The sequence below is a fragment of the Tetrao urogallus genome (assembly GCF_951394365.1).
Source record: "Tetrao urogallus genome assembly, chromosome: 13".
In the NCBI taxonomy this organism is placed as follows: domain Eukaryota; kingdom Metazoa; phylum Chordata; class Aves; order Galliformes; family Phasianidae; genus Tetrao; species Tetrao urogallus.
In genome coordinates this window covers 10404697-10430327 of record NC_136826.1, presented here as the reverse complement: position 1 = coordinate 10430327, position 25631 = coordinate 10404697, and the positions used below count along the sequence as shown (strand labels likewise).

Sequence of the window (25631 nt, the reverse complement as noted above, 5' to 3'; positions counted from 1 at the left end):
GGGTCTGCCATTTAATATCTGATGCACTGTACATATAACTATATATACATATATATAGTCTGTAGGTTGCTTTGAAAACAATGCCTCCTATGAATTTCCATGGAAACTACACCAGATACAAGATTACAAAAAGCACAAAAACACTGTTTATTAGTTACAAAACACTGTTTTTCAACAGTCACATCCAGCTGTGATTAGCAAGGCCTGTGTGTCTTGCTCATACAAATCTGTACCAGAGGAGGTGACTACTGTTGCTGTTACCACTGCTGAGATAGCATTCACCACCTCCCTGTGCTCACATCCACTGTCTGTTCTCCATCAACATTCAGCCAGCATCAATAAATGGGTGCCATTTTTTCTACATGGGGAAATTCAATTCCCCCCCTTTGCTTCAAATGCACTTCCGTGTCACAAGCCATTCTGTCAGACTGCCACCCTGCTGCCGTCTGTCACACGGCAACAACGTGTAAGGGATATCTGCAGGAAGTTTCAGCCTCTTTGCCATCCCACCAATCTCTACCTCTGCCGTTGTGAGCAAACATCATAAAGTAGGAAACAGTACTTTGAGAGCAGCCCTCACACTCACACAAAGGAGACATACATATACATGTGTATATACACACACACTGCATATATGATTCTGGGGATGTGAGGAAGATGTGCTGCACTGGCTAACATTTGCTGATTGCCTATGCCTGATGGCTCAGAGCAGAGCTATTTTTTAAGCACAGAGCTGTCTGCAAGTGACCTTCCATGAGCCCCAGGAACCTCCCCTGTCTTGAATCAACACAGAAAGCTCAGTAGAGATCATGAGTCAGGATACAAATTCAGTCTGGAACCTTAAACATGCCTCCTGAATGATAAAAGTGGGGCAATGTTCATAATGAAATGCAAGACTAGACAACACTTAATGAAAAGTTAAAATTCTAAGAAACGCTGTTCTAGGAAATGTGTGCCAGCTGTAGCTCACACTGTGTCAGATTTGTCAGTGCACAGTAGTATTTTAAATTGGGTAATGATCATGATCACATATTTGGTGAGCAAAGGAATAAGACATCTGAATAATAGGCAATTGAACCCTACGTGACCTAATTCTCAGAACGTCTTATCACAAACCACCACTTCTGCACAGTTTAACTTCTCTGTCTAGAGTAAATGTCTAGTGGAATTAGTGCTGTAATAACTTTTCCAGTTACTTTCTAGAAAGGAGATGCTGTACTGCACACTTAAGTGTATTAACACACAAAATGATACCTGTTCTAAAATTATATTAGGATCATTTTCGCAGATTACAAAGCATATCTAGCAACTAAATAGCATGTGATTTGTTCTGAGCTATGGAAAGGAAAAATATAGGTCACTTCTGGATACATGCTACTTAAACTAAAATATCAAATAATTTGTATTTTTGAAAGTACATAAAATCCTACCACCTGCTGTTTCACCAGCTGTAAATAAATTCCCCTATTGATAAAATACATGTTCAAGGCTGAAGACTGCAGTTCAAGAAAAATATTGTCTGAATTTGTCTCAGAATTTTCATGAAAGATCTCTTCAAAATCACTTTATTAACAACAATAAAAATAATCCGTATCACCTTCTTTGATAATACTTGACTGTCATTTTACTGTGGCTGTTAAACTGCAGTAGTAAAATTTAGTTTATGTACACAAAACACAATGATATTTCATAAAAGTATGAAATGCATTAATTTAACTATGGTAATACTATGCAAATATGTAAAACACGTTAAAAATTATCTGAAACACTTCAATTCTTTTCTCTACATAACTTTCCTCCCCCTGGTGCTCTCTTCCATTATAATTATCTGAAGCAAATTGAGTCACAATTCTTTCTTGCATCCGAAGTGTATAATTTGGAACTTGTCACAGTGCTTTTTAGCACTTCATACACCTTCCTACCATCTTGTAATAGATACACTAATTAAGAGTAAATATTTTAACCTTATTTAAAAATGTAACTTTTGCATTATATTTTAACCCCCAGAGGAAGCTTTAGTGTTTCCACTGTCACTTACATTTATAATGTAATCAAGAATTATTAAGGTACAAGAGGATAGAACTAAAGGTAACGGGAGGACGGTTGGACTAGATGATCTTGTAGATTCTTTCCAACCTTGAGTTTCTATGATGCTGTGATATTGCACTATCAGTCGCTTTAAACACCTATTCACTTGGATTGTTCCTATTCACTTGGAACAATCTTCCGAAACACTGGAACAGCCACTAGCCCATGACGTGTAGTTTCACAAAAGCATTGAAGAAGAAAACTTCTTTTAAGTAAAGGTTTTCTCTCAGAAGAGAAGTCTCATGTCTCATTTCAGTTGGGAAGAGACGTATGGTCATCTACACTGAGTTATTTCTGTGGAGGCAATAAGCCTTCTTTTTCAGAACCAGGAGAGACTGAACCTTACCCGTGCTTAAAATAGCACTTTGGTTTATCTCAGAGAGCTGATGCTTTTACTTCTTTTCTTCGAACTTCAGCAGCATGCCTCTGGGCAGTTCGTGTCTGCTCTTTGCTGTACTTTAATTCGCATTTTCTGCTCAACTCCATCTTCATGAGGGGTTTGGATCTAAACTCCCATCAAGTGAATTTGCATTTAAAAAAACTTCTCCACTTTAAAAAGCATTTAATATTTTCTCATATTTTTGACCAAAATAGTCTTATAACCACAGTGATGTAAAACTGTGACTGTACTACACCACCCATATATCATTTCTCTGTCAAGCTGACATCTGTGCATATTTAATAGCTTCAATGTCATATCTCAGAAAATATACCAACAAGGAAATAGAGCTGTGGCAGCATTTCTGTTCCAATATGCACAAAAGCAAGACCCAGGAGGCTGGAAGAAAGTTGGTTTATTTTGTGGTTTTGCACATTGCAAGATAAATAGTTTCCAATTACTTTACTTCACTATTAAGGAAGACCTAACTGCATATGGCTTCAATTAAAACCCATATGTAAGCCAGACCTCTGTGATGGCTTGACCTCTTCCATATGTGCTATGCAGAATATGCTGACTGTGGATGCAGTGATAAATAAACAAGATCAAAAGATGACCCAGTAGATATTCCCTCCAAAGCATATTAGTCTGTGATCCGCTAACTTTTAAGCTGATCATCAACTCTTACCTGCATTTGTGGTTACGAAGTTTCCATGTCACTACCAAAACATTTAATCTTTTTTTACGGATATCTGAACTACATCCTAATTATTTATTAAATTTTCTCTTGCAGATCCAGGGAACTCCACTGGCTTTATCTCATGGGCAGAATATCTCAAGCTCCTACCATCTCTTTACACTACTGCCTAATCTTTGTATTTTCTCTGCCCCTCTCAACAAAACCCAATGAAGCCACAGATGTGGAGCACACTGTTCAATAATCACAAACCTTTATTATATTTTACTAAAATCTTGTGACCAATTAATCTTTGTTATTTATTCATAATAATAATAATTTTGTGGAAGAACCAATTGTCCAATAATAAGAAGTCTTATTTTAACCTTTTCAAAGTACCTGAGTACAAAGAGTACAGAGGATAAGAGATGCAGTATGCTGCAAAAAATCAGGATTTTGAACAGCAGTGAAACATTCAAAGTTCAAATAATAATTGATAGGATTCCTTTTTGGAAATATAATGTCATAACTGAGCGTTACACTCCTGCACCTCCTTCCCACTGAGAATTTCAGTGGTACATTGCTACTTGTGCAACATAACATGCATTGAATCAGTATGGCTTGCAAATCAGGATCCTAAAGAAGAAAATAAATTATTCCTTTCTGCAAGGGAAAAACAATTTTGCTATTGAGATACATAAGCAATAAATAAAGCTGATCCTTCCCTATGAAAAAAGCTACAATCTTAGAAAAAAGTATATCTATTTCTAAATTTCCCAATACTGGTTTTATACCACTGTTTTAAAGTCACGTAGTGTTATTATTTTTCATTACAAGAGTAAAAATTAACAGTGCTTGACATGGGCCATTGCAAAGACAAGAGTTTCTTTGATGTTTAAAACTTCAAGTACTTCACTTTTAGGTTATTCATAAAAATATATATACATTTGCAGAACTTTTATTTTTCAGTTAAGGAGGAAAAGCTAATCTCTTCTTGCAATGGCTCGTTTTTCTCCCTTTATGCTCAAAAAAATTATCCTGGACCCCCTGAACTTAATGTACTTTCCTTCTACCATTTAATGTAATTACCTGGGTCTGAATTAGCTGGATAAAGTCAATGTACTGCAAATCCTAGCTTTAACGTTTTGACCACCAGCATAAGTTACTGCAATACATGAAAACTAGTACTTTCAATAATATAAGTTTAAGGTGGCAATTTCAACAGGCTAATAGATTTACTTATTAAAATGTTTGATGAAATAGTAGACAATTAATGTTATGCAGTAATTCACAAAATACATGCAGGCTTCTAACAGAAAGCATGAAGGTCCTCTATGCTAAAAGTCTTGATTTTTGAGAAACTGTATATTTCTCTCAATACAACCTATTAAAAAGTATCATTTCTGTGTTTGCAATGAAGATTAGAAGAGAAGTGATGCTGTCATGAAGCACTACAGAGCTTACAGCTTTACTGAGTTTAACTCTGGCGCATAAGGATGCTGTTTCAGGGGATTTTCATGTCATCACAACATGCTTAGCAAGATCTGCACTTGTATACTTCACAAAATGAAGCATGAACTTTTGAAAATATTGCAATGGGTATAGAACCATTTCTAGTGACTTTTATTGTAACAATGACTTGAAGTCATCAGTAAGCATTATTTAATATCTGTATATCTGTAAAGGTCTAATAAGTATGTATAACATAGAAGCCAACAGAGCATGAAACTCAAACAGCCCTTCTTTGCCACTGCAGGTTTCCCCCCCTCTCATATGTGAGGAAATCAAACAAGAAAGATAAAGACTATCTGAAGCCACTGACATGAGCCTCATGTTTACAAGTCAGTGCACATATGGATATCTGAGCTCAGTAAATTAACATGGATATGCATCAACAAACAATAATTATGTTTTACAACAGCCCATAAAGAGCAGAAGAATGATGGACTCCCACTGTCAAAGCTTCACTACATTCAACTACAGAAAAGTTTTCATTAGTCCAAAATTTATTGCACCCACCAAAAATAAACAAACCCTAAACACAGCCCACAGCCAAATCTCAGAACAAGGTATCTGGCTGGTATTATAGTTACATATTTGGTCAGTGTTCCTGGACTGTCCAGAGTCAGCAGTATTTCCACAGCTCCAAAAAATTCAGAGGACTCACCTCAGCAAACTTCACCAAGACACTGTTGGCTAAGCTAAGGTGCTTTTCAGAAAAGTTTAGCAGTACTTACTTTTGCTATTTATACATGCTGTCTATAAAACTCAAAAAATGCCTAATCAATGCCCCCACATACACAAATGAAAGAAACAGCTGCTTGGTATTAAATACCACATAATAATGTTGTGAAAAATACATTTACCGAAAATATTATATTCTGCAATCTATGGCATTCTATATAAAAACAAGAACTCATAAAGATTAGGGGCTGCGATGGCTGATCAGTTTTGTGCATGTGGTTTTGTATGACAGGATTGTTGTTCATATCATAATACAATAACCGCCATCATGAAAGCCAGAGTGATCTGAAAAGGATAGCCTGACTCAGACAAACTCCTACACTTCAACCTGAATTAGAGTTTCATCCTTTCAAGCTGGTCAAGCCTTGGCTCCTATTTACTCAGTCTCTACTTGCAAAAAAAAAAAAGCCCACTTTCCTCAAAGCTCTGTGAAAATGTAAATGCACTCTTAGTCCTCCACAAACATCATGCAGAAATGGAAAAAGTGTAAAAATTTATTTTGAACTAATATTTGCAGTAGCAGTGTTGATAATCTCTTACAAGATATTTATTTATTTACTTATTTATTGTGGAAAGCTTTAATCATATACACTCTAATGACATTGTTAAAAGTACTGTAGAAATTCAGCAACGTGTTTTATCATGAAATGAGAAATGGCAAAGGACAAACTGTTCATTGCAGGGGAGTTGGGTTAGATGACCTAATGAGGTTCAATAAGGCCAATTGTAGGGTGCTGCTCTTGGGTCGGGGCAATCCCAGGTTTTTATACGAACTGGGGGAAGATCTCCTTGAGAGCAGCCCTGCAGAGAAGGACTGGGGGGTCGTGGTAGACAAGAAGCTGGACATGAGCTAGCAGTGTGCGCTTGCAGCCTGGAAGGCCAACTGTGTTCTGGGCTGCATTAAAAAGGGGAGGCCAGCAGGGAGAGGGAGGTGATTGTCCCCGTCTACTTGGCTCTTGTGAGGCCACATCTGCAGTACTGCATCCAGGCCTGGGGCAGGAAGGACATGGAGCTCTTGGACACTGAAAATCATACTTAAAACTTCATTAGTTTTCTTCAGTGTCCTGATCCTAGTAGATTTTTAGAAAAACAATATTTGGTAACACACTTGAAGATTGGAAAAGAAATTACCGTAGAATCCATGAAATTGTCCAAACTGCTTGACTTAAAAGTCTAAAGAATGAAGCAACTAACTAGACTAAGCAAAAGATGATGCATCCTTTCTGTTGTGTGGAATAGTCAGCCAACACATGCAGTAGTATTAATTCAGTAGGTTGGCACAGCATAAGGGATACCACTGGGCTGCCAAAAGATGAACTTCTTTTCCAACTGAGATGCATGTGTATGTATAGACAAAATTAATGCATGTGTCAGTACCGTCTAAGGACACTAAGGAGAGAGAACACCTCTTCATTTTTCTCTGCAGAATATCTCAAAAATAAGATAATTTATTTCCATCTATTTAAGCATCAACATATAAAATGAATAATTCACTTTGGAATAATTATATTAATCTTTGAACAGGGGAAGTGGAGGTTGAGGAAATAAGCATCTGACACATCCAATGACTTGTTAAAAATGCAACTTGATTACACATCAGGCAAAATAATGAAAAATTCTTCCCAGAGTACTTCCAATACTGACAAAGCAAAAAAGAATCAGCAGAAAAGATGAAAAGCATTTAAATAGAGATCACTGTAGCTACAGCTACTGGAAAGTAGTATTACTTTAAGGAAAACTTGAGTGATTTTAGTACTGAAGAAACAACTTCATTGGTAGATACAGAGACAGCTGTGAAAGATTGGCTGTGTCGTTTCAGCATGGTGCACCTCCCAGTGAATGCCTGCAAACTGCTTTCAGCCTGGCCAAACTAAAATACCATAATTGTTGTAATTTTATCAGTGATGGGCCTGGTCATTTGTTCGGGAAAAAAAACAACAATCATATTTGTTTGGTAGCTATGCCCCACACATGCATAGCTTAAACAATATTGTAAATATACTAGCAAATTAAACTTGCGCCAGATGTTACAGACATGTTGATGCACAGGTGAGTAATTTGCCTTCTAGCAGGAAAACTGCTGTTCTTGGACTGCTAGCCTTTGCAGTAAATGCAGGGAGAATTTTTGTAATCTTTATTTCTCCTTAAAAGATATCACAGCACATAATTTCACTAGCTGAATGCCTATGAACTAATTGTACTTTCAATTACTTTAGATGCAATCTATGTTTGAACATGCTTTTTGTCCTTTTCCATTCACTTTCCTTCCAGACATCAAAGTCCTAGTAGTATATTTATGTTTTAATTGTGGGGACCTTTACTACATACCGACTTCAATTGTCCTAATGAAATTAAATTTAAATGCATAGATTTGAAAAACAAGCCACGTTGACCCCAAAATCACTTCTTTCTCCCCAATATATTTTACCATCTCTCACATAATTATTTTCCCCAGGCTCTGCTACTACTTCAGTCAATCAATGCCTTCGTGCAATTAGTCCTTCAATACATTTCCTGATTAGCATTTCAACTTTAATAAAATTACAATACAAAGCCTAAATGGCCTGAGTGTTTTCATCCATAGATGCTATTTAGGTCACTTCAAATAAATAACTGCAAAGCAGTTTCTGACCACAGTGGTAATAAAGGATTTTGATGCTTAAGATACATTTTTTTCACCACAGCTATCATTTCCAATTATCTTCATAATTAAAACAGTACTCAAAAAAAAAAAAAAAATCTTTCTAGAATGGTCAAAGAATTGAAACTGAAAGAATGGCTCACCTGTGACTTTTACTTTCATAGCACATAAATTCAGCCTTGAGCAACCCCAAGAAAGTGCCAGCTCTTTCTCCCCTATAGTGAAAGATACCCTCACCTTCTGCCCCTCAGTTCTACCTTTTCAAAAATCAGATTATTCTTGCATTTTAAAAATGTTATTTTTAAGATAAAAACATATATTTCTGTTATGCTTGGGTGTAACAAATACTTTCACTATTCTCTTTTTAGATATCTCATATCACCTTCTTTCATACTGCATATCATTTTCCAACAAAGAATCTTTTCTACATAGGACTCTCACAATTCATGCCTAATTAGATAATGCTCTGAACTGAGCTTTCCAAAGAAAAAACATTAACTGAGATTGTATATATTAGTAACATCTTAAATGATTTTATTCAGAAATAATATTGTGGTTCGAATCAATTAATCAAGATACAATATTAGATCATAATTCTATTCATTTGTGAAAAGCGGTACAAAATCATACAAAGGGCAAACGTGTAGCGGATTCCTCAACAAAGCCTTCCCTGCCTTCAATGGCTTGCATTTGAGTCTAATTAATAGCTTGTTCAGGACAGGGAAGAAAAACACAGAACTGTATCCTATTTTTAGTTTGCTTTTGCTCTTAGAAACCTGGGCATTTAGTTACGTATGTGCTGTGTGTTGCTTCAGATCACAGACAGAAGCAGGAGCACTGCTCTTTGATGCGTAACCCCCAACAAACAAGCATTGCCCACCCCTGCCAAAAGGCAGCGTGGGCTGATGGCCAGAGCCTAAGGGAGTGCATATGGGAAATAGGGCTTTGCAACGTGCACTTCTGGTGTGTTCCAAGAGCCTGAGAGGAGACAGTCAAATTTCCCCTGTTTCCTGAAGCAATAATGTAACTGTTCTGCAGCTGAAATCATGGCCAATGTGCAGCTGAACTTCTGATGCATCGCTGAGCCTAAGCTTACCTGAGAGATTTCTACAGCACATTGGAAACGCTTTTGCTTAAAGTCTTATATAACCCATCTTGCTACGATGGAGTGGAACATCCCATCCCACTAATGCTGCCTGTAAGAAATAGGTCACACCACTTGGACACTGCCAATTGCCAAATAGGAATCAATTTAGAATGTCATGTACAAAAAAAAAAATCAATGCTCATTGACGTGGCCCAGCAAGCGGATGATACGCAGAGCACAAAGCAGGACTGATGGGCATCGATGCGAACAGGAGCGCAGCTATCTGCGCTTGGGAGCGCGCAGTGCGGAGCACGGTGGATGCTCTGCTGGAAGCACAGGGTGTCTGAGTGCCGTGGGCAGAGGGAGCGAGCCCTGCTCTTGCCACCTCCTGAACATGGCGTGCTGGGCAGGGCTGCCTTAAGCGATGTTTCCTCTGCATTTTATTCATAACAAGTTTTGAAAAAATATTTTTTAATGCGTCTATATGTATGAATCTAAACATACGCTTACTTGGTACTTTATATATTCTGACAATATGTAAAAACACACACCCAAGTTCATTAGTGTATTAACATCTCAGTGGTTGGGGTTGCACCAGGCTGCATTCCATTTACTTATGATAGAACTCAGAAAATTAGGAGTCTTTAAGACATTCTGATTCAAAGAGTTTCTTGTATGAAGCAATTCTAGTTCCTGTTTAGTGACATGGGTAAGATACAGATCCCTCTTTTTTTATGTTTAGTTTTACCCCATTTTTTTTTCTTAAGACTGGCTGGCCTACTAAATATCCATTGCAGCGCCTATCTCCAATCCACAATTCTCACTGTTCACCTAAACAAGCAATAACAGATTAATGTTTCAAAACTTTGGGCACTACAGTAATATTTTAGAAGAGTATTTCAGTGTTAATAAAGGCAGCATCAGATCTCCTACCATTCAACCACTGCCATTATTTAAAATAATTTTTCAATTATGGTTTTCCGTTAAATAGACTTAAATTATTATAGGTTAAGAATAGATATATTACTTAATCCTGTAAAAGTTTTAACTGTGATCCTTGCTTAGTAGGAAGCTGCAAAGGCTAAAGAATGTGTTGTACATAGCAGCAAGGCAGAAATGTCAGAAGCAAGAGAATACCCCAAAAGCAGAGCCACAGGCAGCAAAGATTCATTCATCAGAAAACACATGGAACGGGTTGGAAGATAAAAATTTAGACGACGAACAAAATGTATTTTTAAAGTAGGAGTTTTAGAAAGAGTAAGGATGGAAGGAAGGATAAGGGCTTAAAGGCAGGAGGCTAAATAACAGATACCAGGAGCTGGAAAATCCCAACCCTGCTTTAAGAGGAAAAATAACAGCGTCATGGGAAAGCACAGTAGGATGAGAGCTGCACTGCTGACCTGCAGTGGGGCCAGCATTTAGGAGGTAAGATTCTTTTATTAGAAAAAAAGAAAAAAAGAAAAGAGAGATTGAGAAAAAAAAGAAAAAGAGAAGAAAGCAGTGAGGGTCCTCCTAATAGGCACTCTTGACTGAAGTTTTCTTTTTCCAGAAGAAATTTCCTGGGTCTTTTATGTCTTACTGGTATCAGGCAACAGCACTGTATTGTTCTTTAAATAAAATAACACTAGGGGATATTTAGGTTCCTTTTATGTGAAGGCAATTATTTAGTTGAAAAACATCTGAGTTTAATTCTAAAATGATTCAGAATCCATAAAATTTAGCAGGTGATGCATTGCACACCAATTTACAGGTATGCCTGCATCAAGCTCAGAAGCGTGTTTCTACTTTTAACATAGTTTTATTTATTATTTTCACGTATTTTGACATAGAAATTGCTTAATTTGTAGAAGAAGATGTCAAGTTACATGAAGTATATTTTGTAATTAAGAGCACTTGCAATAAGCATGTGCACAATAAAGGGTACTTCATACTGTTTTTTTCTTCTAGAACATCAAGTGCATTTTGATGCAATTGTTTTCTCTTTTATTCCTTAGTGCAAGTTGCCTTGTTGGAGGCAATTTATGTTATCAAAATTCCACAAGATAAGTGACTTGATGAAAAAGTAGAACTCACGATAAAGAGGTAAAATTCTGGAACTGTCCCTTACGATTTACATACTTTTAGATTTTTAGATATATTTTCTACATTCTTTCACCTGTCTTCTTGAACAAAGCAAGCACATTTTTCTTTAGAATTAAGTTAATACAATCCATTTTTATTTTCTGTCAGGAATAATATAAAAGAAAAAAACAGTTTCTGATATAAAATATTTTGTTCAGAGGCTAAGAGAAATAATAACCTGTTATACGAAAAAAAAAGAGGTTTATTCAAAATTTGGATGCTTGCAGGTTGCTAAGGAAGCTTTAAATCAGCATAGATGCCCGTTCTTTGGATACAGTCAATTTTATCATCCTGATCTTGTCTTAAATCTCATTTTAAACAATCTTCCAGTCTAATAAACATTACCTTCTTGTTCCTGAGTACAATCTTTTTGAACGTTGGCATGGTTAAAACATTCAAGTGTACTTGGTTCAGTGCAGTGTGGCAAATGTCTGTGGAATGCAGGGGCATATGGTGTATAATTACAGAACCATATGGATGCCAGTAGTAATAGTCAACAGCATTTGAATACAGGACCTAATAAGTTGGAGGAAGAGCAATAATAGACCATCATACACAATCATAAAATCATAGAATCATATGGATACATATAGTTTCTTTATAGCTGAAAGAAGCCTGTCCTTTAATCTGGCAAAGCCAGTGTTTCTGTACAAGCACACAGCGAGAGACTGTAGTCTGCACTATTTTAATTTTGGCTTGGAAATTTCTAGACCCACATAATTAAGATGAGCGATGCAGAAAATTACTTACCAATGCACAAAGCAGATCAACTGCTTCCAGTATCAGTTCTTGGTGGCCAATGCGAGTAACTCCCAGTTCCTCAAGCTCTTGGTGAGTGATGTGTAGCAGCTGTTCACCATTGATCTTTTCTCTTTCAAAATTTTTTATGTATTGTTGGAGGCAATCATCAAGGCCTTTTAAAACAAAAAAGCCAACAATGCACATTCAGAAACAAACAATAATTCTACAATGGACAATACAGAAATTCCTGTAGAATACAATTACAAATCCTTCCTTAGATCTATAAAGGAAAATAAAAATAAACACAGCTTAACTTACGTAGTAGCACACTTCATAGCACTAAAAACCAAAATTTGTACTACTGACACTATTTTCAAAACCCTTAAGCATTTTAGCACGAATTTAAAGCCTTCATGTTACTTATTAGGGAGATAAGGGGAAGGATAAAGAAGCACACAGTGACATTGTGGAAAACTTTTTTCTTATGATGTTGTGGAGCCCTAAGTATATGTTTAGCTTATGACTAGGAGTAGATACTTCTTGGGATGCTTCTTGTATGACTCTTCATATGGTGCAGTTATCTCTGTAATAAGGAAGAGTTCTTTAAGCTTAGTAATCCATTGTTAAAAGACCCAGTTTGGGTGTTTTTTTTTTCAAGTCTAACTATCCAACTTTCTGAACCACATAACATATATGTGTTATTTTTACAGCCGGCATCAGATACAGTTATGCAATTTCTGCCCATGCACACAGTATTACTCCATTTCATGCTGAAACTTGATATAGTAAGAATAACAGACTTGGTAGTTGTCAGTCTGCTCTCTGAGACCAGAAAAGGGACCAATAAACAACCTGAGTCCAAAAATCTTCCATTCCTCCAAATCTATTTCAGAGCCACACAAGTTAGAACAATGTGACTTTCTACTATTGAAAGTTATACCAGGTTATGTAGAATTCCCTCAAGGATTCTATTTAGAAGTGTACATATCGCAGGGTGACCGGGGGATCAGGCCTAGCCAGCATGGGTTCATGAAGGGCAGGTCCTGTTTGACCAACCTGATCTCCTTCTATGATCTAGTGACCCATCTGGTGGATGAAGGAAAGGCTGTTGATGTGGTCTACCTAGACTTCAGCAAAGCCTTTGACACTGTCTCCCACAGCATTCTCCTGCAGAAGCTGGCAGTCAGAGGCTTGGATGGGTACACTCTTGGCTGGGTAAGGAGCTGGCTGGAGGGCCGGGCGCAGAGAGTGGTGGTGAATGGAGTCAAATCCAGCTGGCGACCGGTCGTGAGTGGTGTTCCGCAGGGGTCGGTGCTGGGGCCTGTCCTCTTCAATATCTTTATTGATGACCTCGATGAGGGCATCGAGTGCACCCTCAGTAAATTCGCAGATGACACCAAATTGGCTGGAAGCGTGGATCTGCCTGGGGGTAGCGACGCCCTACAGAGGGATCTGGACAGGCTGGAGAGCTGGGCTGGAGCCAATGGGATGAGTTTCAACAAGGCCAAATGCCGGGTCCTGCACTTCGGCCACAACAACCCCAGGCGACGCTACAGGCTTGGGGCGGTGTGGCTGGAGGACTGCGTAGAGGAAACGGACCTGGGGGTATTGATTGATGCTCGGCTGAACATGAGCCGACAGTGTGCCCAGGTGGCCAAGAAGGCCAATGGCATCCTGGCTTGCATCAGAAACAGTGTTGCAAGCAGGAGCAGAGAGGTGATTGTTCCCCTATATTCAGCACTCGTCAGGCCGCACCTCGAGTACTGTGTCCAGTTTTGGGCCCCTCACTGCAAGAAAGATATTGAGGCCCTGGAGCGTGTTCAAAGAAGGGCAACGAAGCTGGTGAGGGGTCTGGAGCACAGGCCATATGAGGAGAGGCTGAAGGAGCTGGGAATGTTCAGCCTGGAGAAGAGGAGGCTCAGGGGAGACCTCATTGCTCTCTATAACTTCCTGAAGGGAGGTTGTAGTGAGCTGGGGGTCGGCCTCTTCTCTCGTGTCATTAGTGATAGGACCAGGGGGAATGGTTTCAAGCTACGCCAGGGGAAATTCAGGCTGGACATGAGGAAGTATTACTTTTCAGAAAGGGTGGTCAGGCACTGGAATGGACTGCCCAGGGAGGTGGTGGAATCACCGACCCTGGGGGTGTTCAAGGAAAGACTGGATGTTGCGTTGAGGGACATGGTTTAGTAGGAGCTATTGGGAATAGGTGAACGGTTGGACTGGGTGATCTTCTAGGTCTTTTCCAACCTTAGTGATTCTATGATTCTATGATTCTATGATATCCATTTTCATTTTCCATCTCCAAGGAAATAAATAGGAGGCATTACTTTCAGAGCAGTCCTCGTACTATATTCACTGGAAACTTGCTATTCTCCTAGAAAATCTTTGGAGACTTACGAATCAGATGTAATTAGAATTTTTGGAGACAGGTGGGTTTGGTAGGTGGGGTTTAATCTCTAGTATTTGTTCTCCAGTGAATTGGGTAAACTCAAAATCCACAAGACGTATGGATATCCAGGAACAAGTGCAGAGTTTTTACATAAAAAGTGCATTCATTCAGTGTATTTTTTGTCAACTGTTTCATGCTAAGAAATACAAGTGCTCAAATAGTAACAGAATGCAAATGCAATCAATTTGTGTTAAGAAATCAGAAAATACCAACAGAATGGGAAGTAACAGACAGATTAAGCTATTCTCCACAAGGAGGAAAATCGTGTACAATGACACCTGTGAAGAGCAGAGAGAAGACTGTTAAGACATCTCCCTTTCTATTGCTTAATATTGGAAACATTGGAATAACGTTGAAAATAATGGGGTTCAAGTTAATTGTATCTATTATTAAAAGTAAAGCTGCCTGAGATTTTCCTAGTACTGCTGAGATTATTACCAAAATGTAAACAAGTAATTAAGTCTATATCTCAGGTTCCCATCTACAAAAAGATCGGTTTTAGCTTTGTGGAGACAGGGTATCTTGGGTAACAGCCATAAAAAAACTCCCTGGAAAATCATGATGAAACTGGCTACACGTATTTAAGGACTGCTAGGTTCCACATGGGATCTTTGTCCTGTGGTCATGAGAAAGACTTACAACATTCAGCTCTCTTTTGAAAGGAAAAAGGAATGGATTTATCATAAGTCTATAACCAGCAGTCTGTTTTGTTTGTAACAAATGCCCAAGCCTTTCCTCTGTTCTGGCGTGTGCAAACAGGAGACCACTTCTCTGCGTCTCTTCCTTGGTTTAAATGATTTAATGAATGGTTTTATGTAAGTAGGTTTCAGTCTGGATTGGTTGAAAACTGGTCACTGCAAGTTGTGCATGCATTATTTAACACTGGAAATTCAAAGCCACTACACATTTCTAAATAATTCTCAGAAATATTGAGTAAACCCCATGGCAAGTGTTCACCAGAAGCAAACATATTTCTATGAACAAACTTGTCAGAAAAAGTCACTAAAAGGACTATCAAAAATAAAACTATTTTGAGTAAAAGTGAAACAAATTAATTTAGGATGTCAGTATCATGGTTACAAATGAGCATTTGTTGTAGTCAGAAAGATCTAAAAGATACCAGAAGAATGTGACACCCTATGAAAAGTGTATAGCCAGATGAATTAAATGTGCCTTTATGCCAGAGACAATATATGACAGAACAGCAAAATATGAAATTTGTGTTATGCATTCTGCTCTGTAATAGCTCCCCAGGGCATCTTTAGAAGGCGTTAACTTACTGGTGCAAACAGCATGCCAGTTGACAACAGAATACAGAAAGACATCATTAAAAATCCAGGCTGTCTCATAGCATGACAGCATCTAATAGAGATACACACACAAAGAAGTATCTGTCCATTGCTCTTTGTCTACCTTGGAACTAAGTATTGTATCCTATTACTCCTTTTCTTCTGATGTAAAAAGTAAATGTGAGGTCTTACAAAGCAAGAATTTAGCTGACAGTAGTTTCAGTCCTTATTCTCACACTTGTAATTATCTTGAGCAGGAAAATATCAAAGATGCAATTAGAAAGAGTATAAAATGAGATCACTTTGACTCACCAAAGCAAAACAGAATATTTACTTCCTCCAGCCACTTAGGCCTCATTAGTGCTCTTTCTGCAATTTTGTCAATATAATTTCTGTTTACAAATAAGACTTATATTAGTTGATGTTCATAGCTATGAAGCTGCTAGGGGACATTAACCCTGTTCTGTACGTAGGCAAATAAAATTAAATCACTATTCCCAAGTTACACAGTATCAGTATCAGTGTTTGCAGGAAGAAGGGAAGCTTGCATATTCTTACATTTCTGGGGGTAGAGTTTATACATAACCAATATAGCGTTCATAATACAATAAAATAATTCAAGGAAAATAGTTTACGCATGCATGTTTTAATGTAAAGTTGAGATTTAACATCCATGAAATGTGCTACTTTGTCTCTTTCTGTTTTTAGGTAAAAGACAACTTATTCCATTCACGTGGACTAGGAAACTTTATCTCCAGATCCAAAGAATAGATGAAAACCAAGATTTTTGCTATCTGCACTGCAAAACACAATCTTGAAAATAAGGCAAGGAAGAGAGCCTTAATCAAGGCAACATAAAGAAAGAGAAGAGGGAAAAAGTCAGGAGAAAGGGCTGGAGAAAGAGAAGTCAGTTAGCTTTACAGGTTTTTTTCCTGATCTGCACAATTATTAAGAAAGCAATTGATAAAACAAAGCAAAGCAGTGTGTAATAAAAAAATTCTGCATTGACCTAGCTGAAATCAGATTTAGGTATTAACTCCAAGCCAATGTTACAAAAGAAATACTAGAAATACTACATGTTATGGGCAACAAGGCCCATGAGATTAAAATGAATCTTTGCATTGATGTCACCAAATATTGAGTTTGTTTTACATTAAATCCATAAACACAGTTTGCGTGTTATGTAAAGATCTGTCCCCCTGGCACTAGGAATATTGAGGGAAAAATGTGTAAAAGAAAAGAACAAATTGTTGCCTTCTATATAAAAAGTCAAATCATGGAGACAGGGCAGCTCTCACAGGGGAGAATGTGGTAAAAGTAACTCAGTCAAGTGTGATCCATCACAAAAGAAACATAATTCTTAAGGTAAAGGTGTGTGATTTTTATTTTTTCACAAATGTCTTCATACATTACATTTGTTCTCCTTTTCTTTTCCATATATATTAGTGAATCTTTGCAACATACTGTAAGTTATGCTGTTTTTTTTTAAATCTATCCTAACAATCCTTAACCAAATGATGGCTTTCTTCAAACTACGTCATTATTCCCAGAGAAAAATACAAGGCAGCTGGCTGGCACAACAAAACCCTGTCTGTGAAATGGAGGGGTTACGGGGAAGACAGACAGCAAAGTTCCTTTCCAGTTCAGCTTGTCAGTACAGACCTGCTCTCTTGAGTTGAGTCTTCTGACAGCAGAGGGTACACAACACAATACTCTCTAGTATGAAAACACCAGGTTGCTCATTCTGGTTTTAGGTCTTTGAATGAAAGAGAAGGAAAACAGCTCAGTGACTGGTTTGGCACTGATGCAAGGAGGTTAGGTAGAGCAATTACAGTTAATTTTGCCAAGAAATTAGGAACAGTTTGAATAAGGATCTGAGAGAATATATAAAAGCATATAGCAGAAATCTGAAATCACATTGGCAGAGATGTTTCTATACAACAGCAGCTGTGAAGTACAGATGTTAATGGTTGTGGAATGAGGATATAAAGGACAAAACCTGGAAGTCAATGGTGTCATTTCAGTTTTTTCAGAAGGATTACAGCCTGGTTTGGCTTCAATGTGGAAAGAGCAAATTAATATTCCTATGAATGTATCTCAGTAGGCTAAAATAAAAGCTAAACAGCAATCACATCTGACAGTCATGACAGAATAGTGACTTGTTGAAAAAAAAAAAATAAAACAATCAGCAAATCCAAGCTATGTAAGCAGATTCCATGCAAAAATACTGACTGTCGTACTAGATATTAGGAGAAATCCATTAAAGCTTCTCCAGTCCATGTAAATACTGGTTTGGGAAGGCAGGCACCTTCTGAAGCATGGCCAGCCTGCAGCAGCACATCTCAAAGCAGCAACAGAGCTGGGAGCCACCAGGGCCACATCATAATTCAAAAGAAAACTGACTGTAGTGGAGCTGTCTCTGGGCGACAAGGGGAAGAGAAGGACAAACACTGCAAAGAAAGGAGCATAAAAGGCAGAAGACCAGAAACAGTGTCTGCTTTGAGAAAAAGCATAGAGAGAGACTGCTGAAGGAAGTTTAAAGCCATAGGGGGAAAAAAATCCACATCCTTTCATTCCAGCTGCTTATGCAAGTGACCTTGTGTGTTTCAAACAACCAGGACCTCACCAAAGATGCCCCACCTGGCTCCATTAAAGATTTGTCTTCCAAGGCAAAATTACTTGCAAGTCCAGAATATTAACTATTCACTGTTAGCAAGAAAGGAACGACTCATTTCTGTGCTGAAAGCTACCTGTTAATTACCCCTACCCCTGTTAATTACACGGGAAGGAATCATCAACCTCTGCTCCCATCACAAGCTTTAGTTTTACACATGCAGATCTGCCAGTGCCTACGTGCTTCTAACAGCTGAGCAACAGTAGTTGCAGGAAGAAAAAAGGATTTTGGAATCAATTGGTATTTTCTACGTAAAACAAGTTTTAGCAGCTAACTAGACAGTTCTGGAAGGCAATGACTGGTTGGTGAATGGAGAATGTGGGTGGGGAACACAAGCATTTTGCTAAATGAAATTATATTGAATACGTGCATCAATTCATGGGTTATTTTGATTTAAAACTCCTGTGATTTATTACATTGGCTTTGGCAGAGTGGATCTTTTCCAATCCTTATATAACTTCTAACAATGAAGATCATCAGGTGGGTATTTTTTATCAGTGACATTAGAAGCTTTGTAAGAATTATTCAGTCCAAATAAAGGAAGGGCATAATCCTCAGGACCATGTTCACACTAAGCTCCTGCTCAAGCACCAGCTGCTCATTCTTAAACCCTGTCAGGAAGAAGCCATTGCTTAGAGTGCCTGGGAGAAGGATCCTCGTGTCCCCCCAGTTCAGAGAGATATGGAACACATTTGAAAACACGCTAAAAAAAACCCCAACCTTGGAATATTTTCAACCTACACTTAAAAGTCTATCTAAAAACTAGAGGATCTCATGCATTTCACATCTTTAAAAGCCTACTTGTAACATGCCTGACCTATAACATCATAAAATTGTAGACAGAAACTACGTTAAAAATTACAATACACAGCATGAATGCTCAAACAGGCATAAAAGCAAATTAAGAGTCTTCTTTGAAAAATATTCAGTTCTGGTATTATATGACCTTTAAGTGCTTGACTGTGCAAATATAATATGTTTAAATGTTGCTTCCTGGGTAACTTTCCCATGTCATTACAATAACATTCACAGAGATACAGATGGATGTTTCAAATGCAAATAGAGGCAGAGCTCCACTACTTGAATTCCACAACCGAGAATCACAGTGGGATGAGCTCTCTGAGTGGCTGCTCCCCAGACACTGACTAACCCAAAACACCAACTTCACTGCAGCTTCAAGTGGCCCAACCTTGGCTGGATCCAACTCCTCTGCTTTCTCAGCTTCCTGCACCTCACTGGGCTCACTCTTCAGCCACATCCCCTGTGATCTCCTTGCAGGTTCCATAATCTCAGATTCTCCCATTCTCCTAATAATTTGCAGAAAATTGTAACTTTTTTTTAAAGCATGGCCAAAGCAACAGGCTTTCCCGTGATCGCACAATGTCTATAATTACAAGCTCTTTTTGGCAGCAGTTTTCCGAGAGAACTGTAATATCAAGACAAAAGCAGCACTGAAATATTAATATTTTAAGAGTTCAGAGCACCTGGAAAGAGAGTTTTATGAGCAGACGTGTCAGGCAATATTAATAACAAATGAGCAAACTGCTCCACTTTCAAAATTTGATTTAACGTTATGCCATCACCCTTAAATTGACATTTGGATATATGAAGTAAGTGACTTAATATAGTTCTACCTTCATTACCTGTAAGTGAATAATAGTGAGTGAAGACATTCCCCACAAAGTGACAGGCACTGCTGAGCCGTGGCACCATCGCAGGAGGAACAAGCTGCGCTTTCAGAAAGCTTGCTGGAACTACACCTGACCTTGAGGATGTTTCTGGAGGATAAGTGTCACTCTCAGAGAGCACATCACATTTTCAAACCAAGACCACACTCCTGCACAGCAGTCTTAAACTTGAGAAATGTCACTTACACTGTTACTGACGAACTTGCCATAAAAGTGATAAAATACCCAAGCAGTTTTGTTAGCTCTCTGTGCTAATAAAAGTTTGTTTTTCCCCAGTCCTATTAATTTTCTCCTTGATACAAATACTACAGCAGCCTCCGGTCATTTGGAAGCAGCGTGGCTGAGAAGGATCTGGAAGTGCCAGCAGGTCCAACAGCCAGCATGTCCACACCTCTCATTTATTGGATTATATGCTTCCATATTGTGGTGTGACTAAGCTGAGATACTTGGATACTGGATCTGTTTCATTACATTTATTTTAAAGAGAAACTCTTTGGCCAAATGCTAGGCAAGTCGTTCTATTTCCTGTGCTGAACTCACGTCCCACACTGCTTTGCTTTTTAGAGACAAAGTTTGATGAGAATCCCTCCTGGCAGACACAGCAGTGCCAGCTGTGAGCTGGGCCACTTGTCCTGCTCCTCGCGCCTCTGTGCAGAGCCGCACCGCAATCTGGGCCACAAACTGCTCCTGTAGCTCTGCTCCTTGCTTACAAGCTATGGAACTGACACAGAGGAGGTGGTGAACATCATCTGGTGACAGAGCAGCTGCTTCAGTTGGCACCACTGCCAAGCGTGCTTTTCAAAAGCTGTGCCATAAGAGAACTGCACATGGGAATTCTTTCCTTCATTTACATTTCTATTTGATGAGATGGCAAACTTAAGATCACCATTCCTGCCGTTGTTCCAGACATATTTACAGCTATCTTGGAACTATTAAAAAATCTTTATTTCATACAGTAGTTTATTTACATAGTTCTTAAACCCAAAAGGCTATATGTAGATAAGGTAGGCATTTAAAGTTTGGTGCAATGGCTCCTACTCTAAATGCATCTCTGATTAATTTGCAATAGCATTCTACATTAAATTCAGTTCACATTCATAGTCAGAAATACCCAGGCACAATGTCACAGATGCTTCAGAACAAAGGTTTCCCAGCCAAAATGCACATAAAGGAACAGAAAATTTCTGAGGCATATGTACTCCTGCAAAACACTATCAAGAAAACAAAGCAAACTTATAACAGGATAGCCAAAAGCCCCAAATCCCATTTTGTCAGCAAATGCTAACACTTGCAAAGCTGAGAGACGATAAAAGAGCTGACAGAAGACTAAAAATTGCTACAGATATTTCAGTGCCAAAATATATTAATTCTTGTTTTGACTTCACTGACATGTTTTACTAAAAATCCTAGATATCAAAAGAAAGGCAAATCCAATGCATGCATTTACAGCAAAAAGCACAAAGAAATAAGGTTTCTGCTCAATACAATTTCTTCACAAGTCTAGGGCCCAACACACAATAGTTTAAACAGCTGCAGGACACAAATCCTAGAAGCAGAACTTGGGCTTGGCAATTCCTTACTAAGTTCTTCATATAGTCGCCAAAAGTCCTGGGGAAGCTGCCTGCGATTGTTGCAGGAGTCAAAGGAAAAAACAGTATTCATGCTTTTTTCAGAGCTGATCAGCAGCTTTGTTGATAGCATCTGTTGGTCAGCGCTTAGCAAAGCAAAGCCGTGGATGAGGTGGGCCTGGGTTCACACACACCTCCTGCTCCTGTTGTGGGGAACTCGGACGATACGACTCCCAGCGCCTCAGCTCTCCATCATGTCCTATTAGCAGCACAAATCTGGAGGATCTTAAATTAAGCTCTTAAGCAGTTTGGAGGAATTAGTTCTAGCAATCACTGATTAGCTCAGCTAGAAGTCAAGTGATTGTCAGGAGCTGTCAATTAATTGTCAGGAATTTCCCAAACTAGGCAATATTATTCTTTTGTTACAGCCAGTGTGAAACTAGCCAAAAACTAATAAAATGGAAAGAAGTAAAACAAGAAAAAAAATCTAAAATCTCACTGAAGGAAAGTGTTTTTCTTTCCTTATATTTACTCATTTTTATTCTACTTATTTATATGGCAATGTCAGAAAAAAAAAATCATTATGGTTGATTTTGAACAGGATGAGGGCTAGAAATTTCTATTTGCTACCATTTTTCAAGCAGGAGAAGATTAAGGCAGATTAGGTCTCTGGCTTCAACTACACGACAAAAAGCACTGCTGCATTTTAAATCACTACTATTTTGTGTTTGGATTCTGAATTGTAAATGCTTTACTATTCGATCTGGCCATAGCTTGTTCCAGATTAAATCCTATGTACCAACAAGAAACTGGCAAGAAATATATCATTTCTAAAAATAAATATATGGCCAAAAGTCTGTGAACAAGATGATTACAAACCAACCTACAAGAAAATTCTCATCTGCCCAGTGAAATAAAAGTTTCTGGTAATTTAGTATTAAAAAAATGTAAAGCCAAGTGATTACAAATACAGAACACTTCAAACACACACAGATGCTTGAGCTACTACTTTTTCAGATGCTTGGGACACTTACATGGCAGCATGCAGAAATGGGACACAGGACAGGACTAGAAACTGAAATTTAAATCCAACTAGGAAGGATCAGACTGGAAGTACTGCAACATTTCCATCTAGAGCTAAAAGCTGCTCAGCTCGAGATCCTGCTGGTGCTAACAAAAAAAGAACACAGAAAACTGAACACTGATTTGAGACCATTTCCAGTTATTTTTCCCATTCTTTGTGAGAAAACAGTTGTAACTGTTTACTTAAACTATCAGGCATGGGGTAACAGATACGTGACGGTAAAAGGTAGGTAGTGGCAATGTCAGTAGCAAGCTTGTCCACAGAACCTCTAAGCAACTGCTGGTGAAAGGGCAAATGTTTAACTTAATAAGAATACTAAGCTAACAACGGGAAGCAAGTTGCACTAACTGAGCAGGATTCATTAATTCTTTTGTCAGCAGAAGTAGTCTGATACACAGTAACATTTCTGGGGACATTCCTCACGGCTTCTCAGGGAGCAGGCTGCCTCACTACACTTGCAGGCATTTCCCAGTGAAACCCTTGAAAAAGCCTTCTGGGGTTCACAGCGTTATTTTTCACCTATGCCAGAGGAGTAAACACAGAGAGACAGGAGAGGATTAAAGGTGCTCGAAGGAGGCTGGGCAGCTCCTGAAGTCCCAGTCAGGAAGCAGCCCGCTCCTGTAGCAGGCTGATGCAGGCAGGATGCTCACAGCTGGGTGTGCTGCTGCCTCTCGGAAGGGTCTCTGAGCACAGCCCTGAGCCACGCAGATGGGAGGCTGTGGCAGGACCAAATCACATGAAGATTAATGCGGGAACAATAAGAGAGAGTGTAGAAATAAATGGAAGAATTATGGGTTTCTGCATTAAATAACTGTGACAAGAAAAGAGCAGGGAAGCCAGCCAGAGATGATACAGAAAGGCCAGAGGTGAACAAAATGCGACTTTCATATTTATGAAATGTTTTTGTAAGTTATGTAAATAGCTTTTTCTAAACTATCATTTTTTCTGGCCTTCTAGGTATGCTAACTTCATTTCACAGGCCATACCTAATCGCTGTGCCACCTGTCACTGCAATCACTTCTTCCTGTGCTGTCACTCAGTAACTCGCAGGTACACCTGGCTGCCACAGCTCCGTGCTACATTCAGTCTTTGTTTCTCTCTCTTCTTTTGCAAAATTATTACTTCATGTCTGCTTTCCTACTGAGCCACTTTGCTATTCGCTGCCTCTCAGCATCTCTCATTTTTCAAATATATGATGTGTCAACTGTACTTCTAAAGATTATCTATTTCTTTTCAGATATAAAAAGGTGCACTGAAGGTGCGCTTCCATAATGGACATAAGCCAATTTCAAACCATGCTGCTGCTGAAAGAGGGAACAACTTTTCCTCCCATCTCCTCTCCTGTACTGGCACTGGTAATTTTATGGCTGTACAGCGAACCAGATCTGCCAGCTTCAGCAAGTGAGAGGTGAAGTGCACAGAAGGTGAAGGGAAACTCAGCTGCTCAACCTTTTCTTTTTACTTTCTTTTGTCAACATGTTAAAGAACTTCGGTTCTTTAGCAGCTAAAGCAGCTAAAGCATTCTTCTGCTCTTTGCCTCTCGCGCTCACTACCTCCAAATGTCTTTGTGGCGGCATGTTGGGCTGGACTGGGGAGCTGAGTCACCCGAACAATAGTTCAGGAAAAATACAAGAAAAGGGTTTTGTTCAGCAGCTGAATATGCTCCAATGCAGTTTACGGTACAGACACCAACCAGAGCAGCATTAGCAGCAGGCAGGGCAAGGAAGAATTACAGGGCACAAACTGCGTGCAGGTAGAAAAGAGTGGCTACAACACCAAGCACAAAGCAGGACACAGAGAGGGTGAGGACTGGCTGCTCCCTGCTCCTTTGCAAGCACAGATGCTTCTGAAGTACAAAATTCCTACCAGTTATGTCAGATTTTTTAAAAAATATGTTGGTAGTACAGAGGGTAACGAATCAGTCCCTTCACAAAAGACAGAGATGGCCTGAGTCCCAGCTAGCCCTGATGGGACAGTGCTCCCCTGTGTACAAATGTGGTCAAGGAAAGAGGAAGAAACTGATGGCTGGGTTAATAATAACAAAACTGCAGGAGGGAAGTTGATTTTGGTATGTTGCCCTAAGGAATCATCAATTAAATCCTTGACAATTACAGAAAATCTTACGATGCATCTTATGTTTAATTTCATAACTGAAAAAGCAGTTATACTACATAACTTGACAAATTAAGCACAATTTGTTTAAAATATAAATCTAATTAACCGGACAGCTTTTTTGACAGACCTTTGCAGTCTGTGGAAATCGCAGTACTAAATTTTTATATGAGGCCCCCCAAATCACTGGGCATACACAGCTATTTGAAAAATGCATTTTTTTATGCAATAGACCTTGGAGGGCCTATTCTTGTTACCAGTCATTATTTAATATAAGAAGCACTTTGGTGATTATTTGTGCGGGTCTGGCCTCAATCCAAGTAGGAACTTAAGTGCCTGCCTCACTTCCATATATATATTGCTAATCCTCCCATTGATTTGCACAGGAATATTCACATGATTCTAATTAAACTTAAGTGCATTGCTGGAGCAGAGCCTGAGAGCACTGAGTGCTGCATGATTGAGCCCACAACGGCCAAAGGTTTGTGGATCATCTCATTCAATTTCATGGATCGAAATTCATGTCTCTGTGCAAGGGCATCACACAGAAGAATTATACCTCACTTAAGTCCTCCTCCATTTTGAAAAATCCTCTGCAGGAATTAACTTTTCCCATGATACTTGCTGGTATATGCATGTGCTAATTTCCTCAATAAAGACAGTCTTTGGTAGCACAATTACATTTCCCAGTGCTTACAATTGCAGCACTTTCAGTGCCTTCTCCACTCCAGAATAATCAGTGACATGACCTGAACAAAGCCTGCTTGTAGAGAGATTGCATTCCTTGAAG

The 25631-nt window shown here is 38.7% G+C and overlaps 1 protein-coding gene across 1 annotated transcript in view; it reads right to left on the bottom strand.

Annotated features, from left to right (window-relative positions):
* LOC306951526 (connector enhancer of kinase suppressor of ras 2-like) overlaps positions 1–25631 on the bottom strand; it is a gene marked incomplete at both ends in the record, with an annotated part of 166738 nt that overhangs the window by 90338 nt on the left and 50769 nt on the right. The window contains 1 exon segment of the mRNA XM_079542036.1: positions 11987–12150. Within this exon segment, the coding sequence (XP_079398162.1) occupies positions 11987–12150 (164 nt within the window).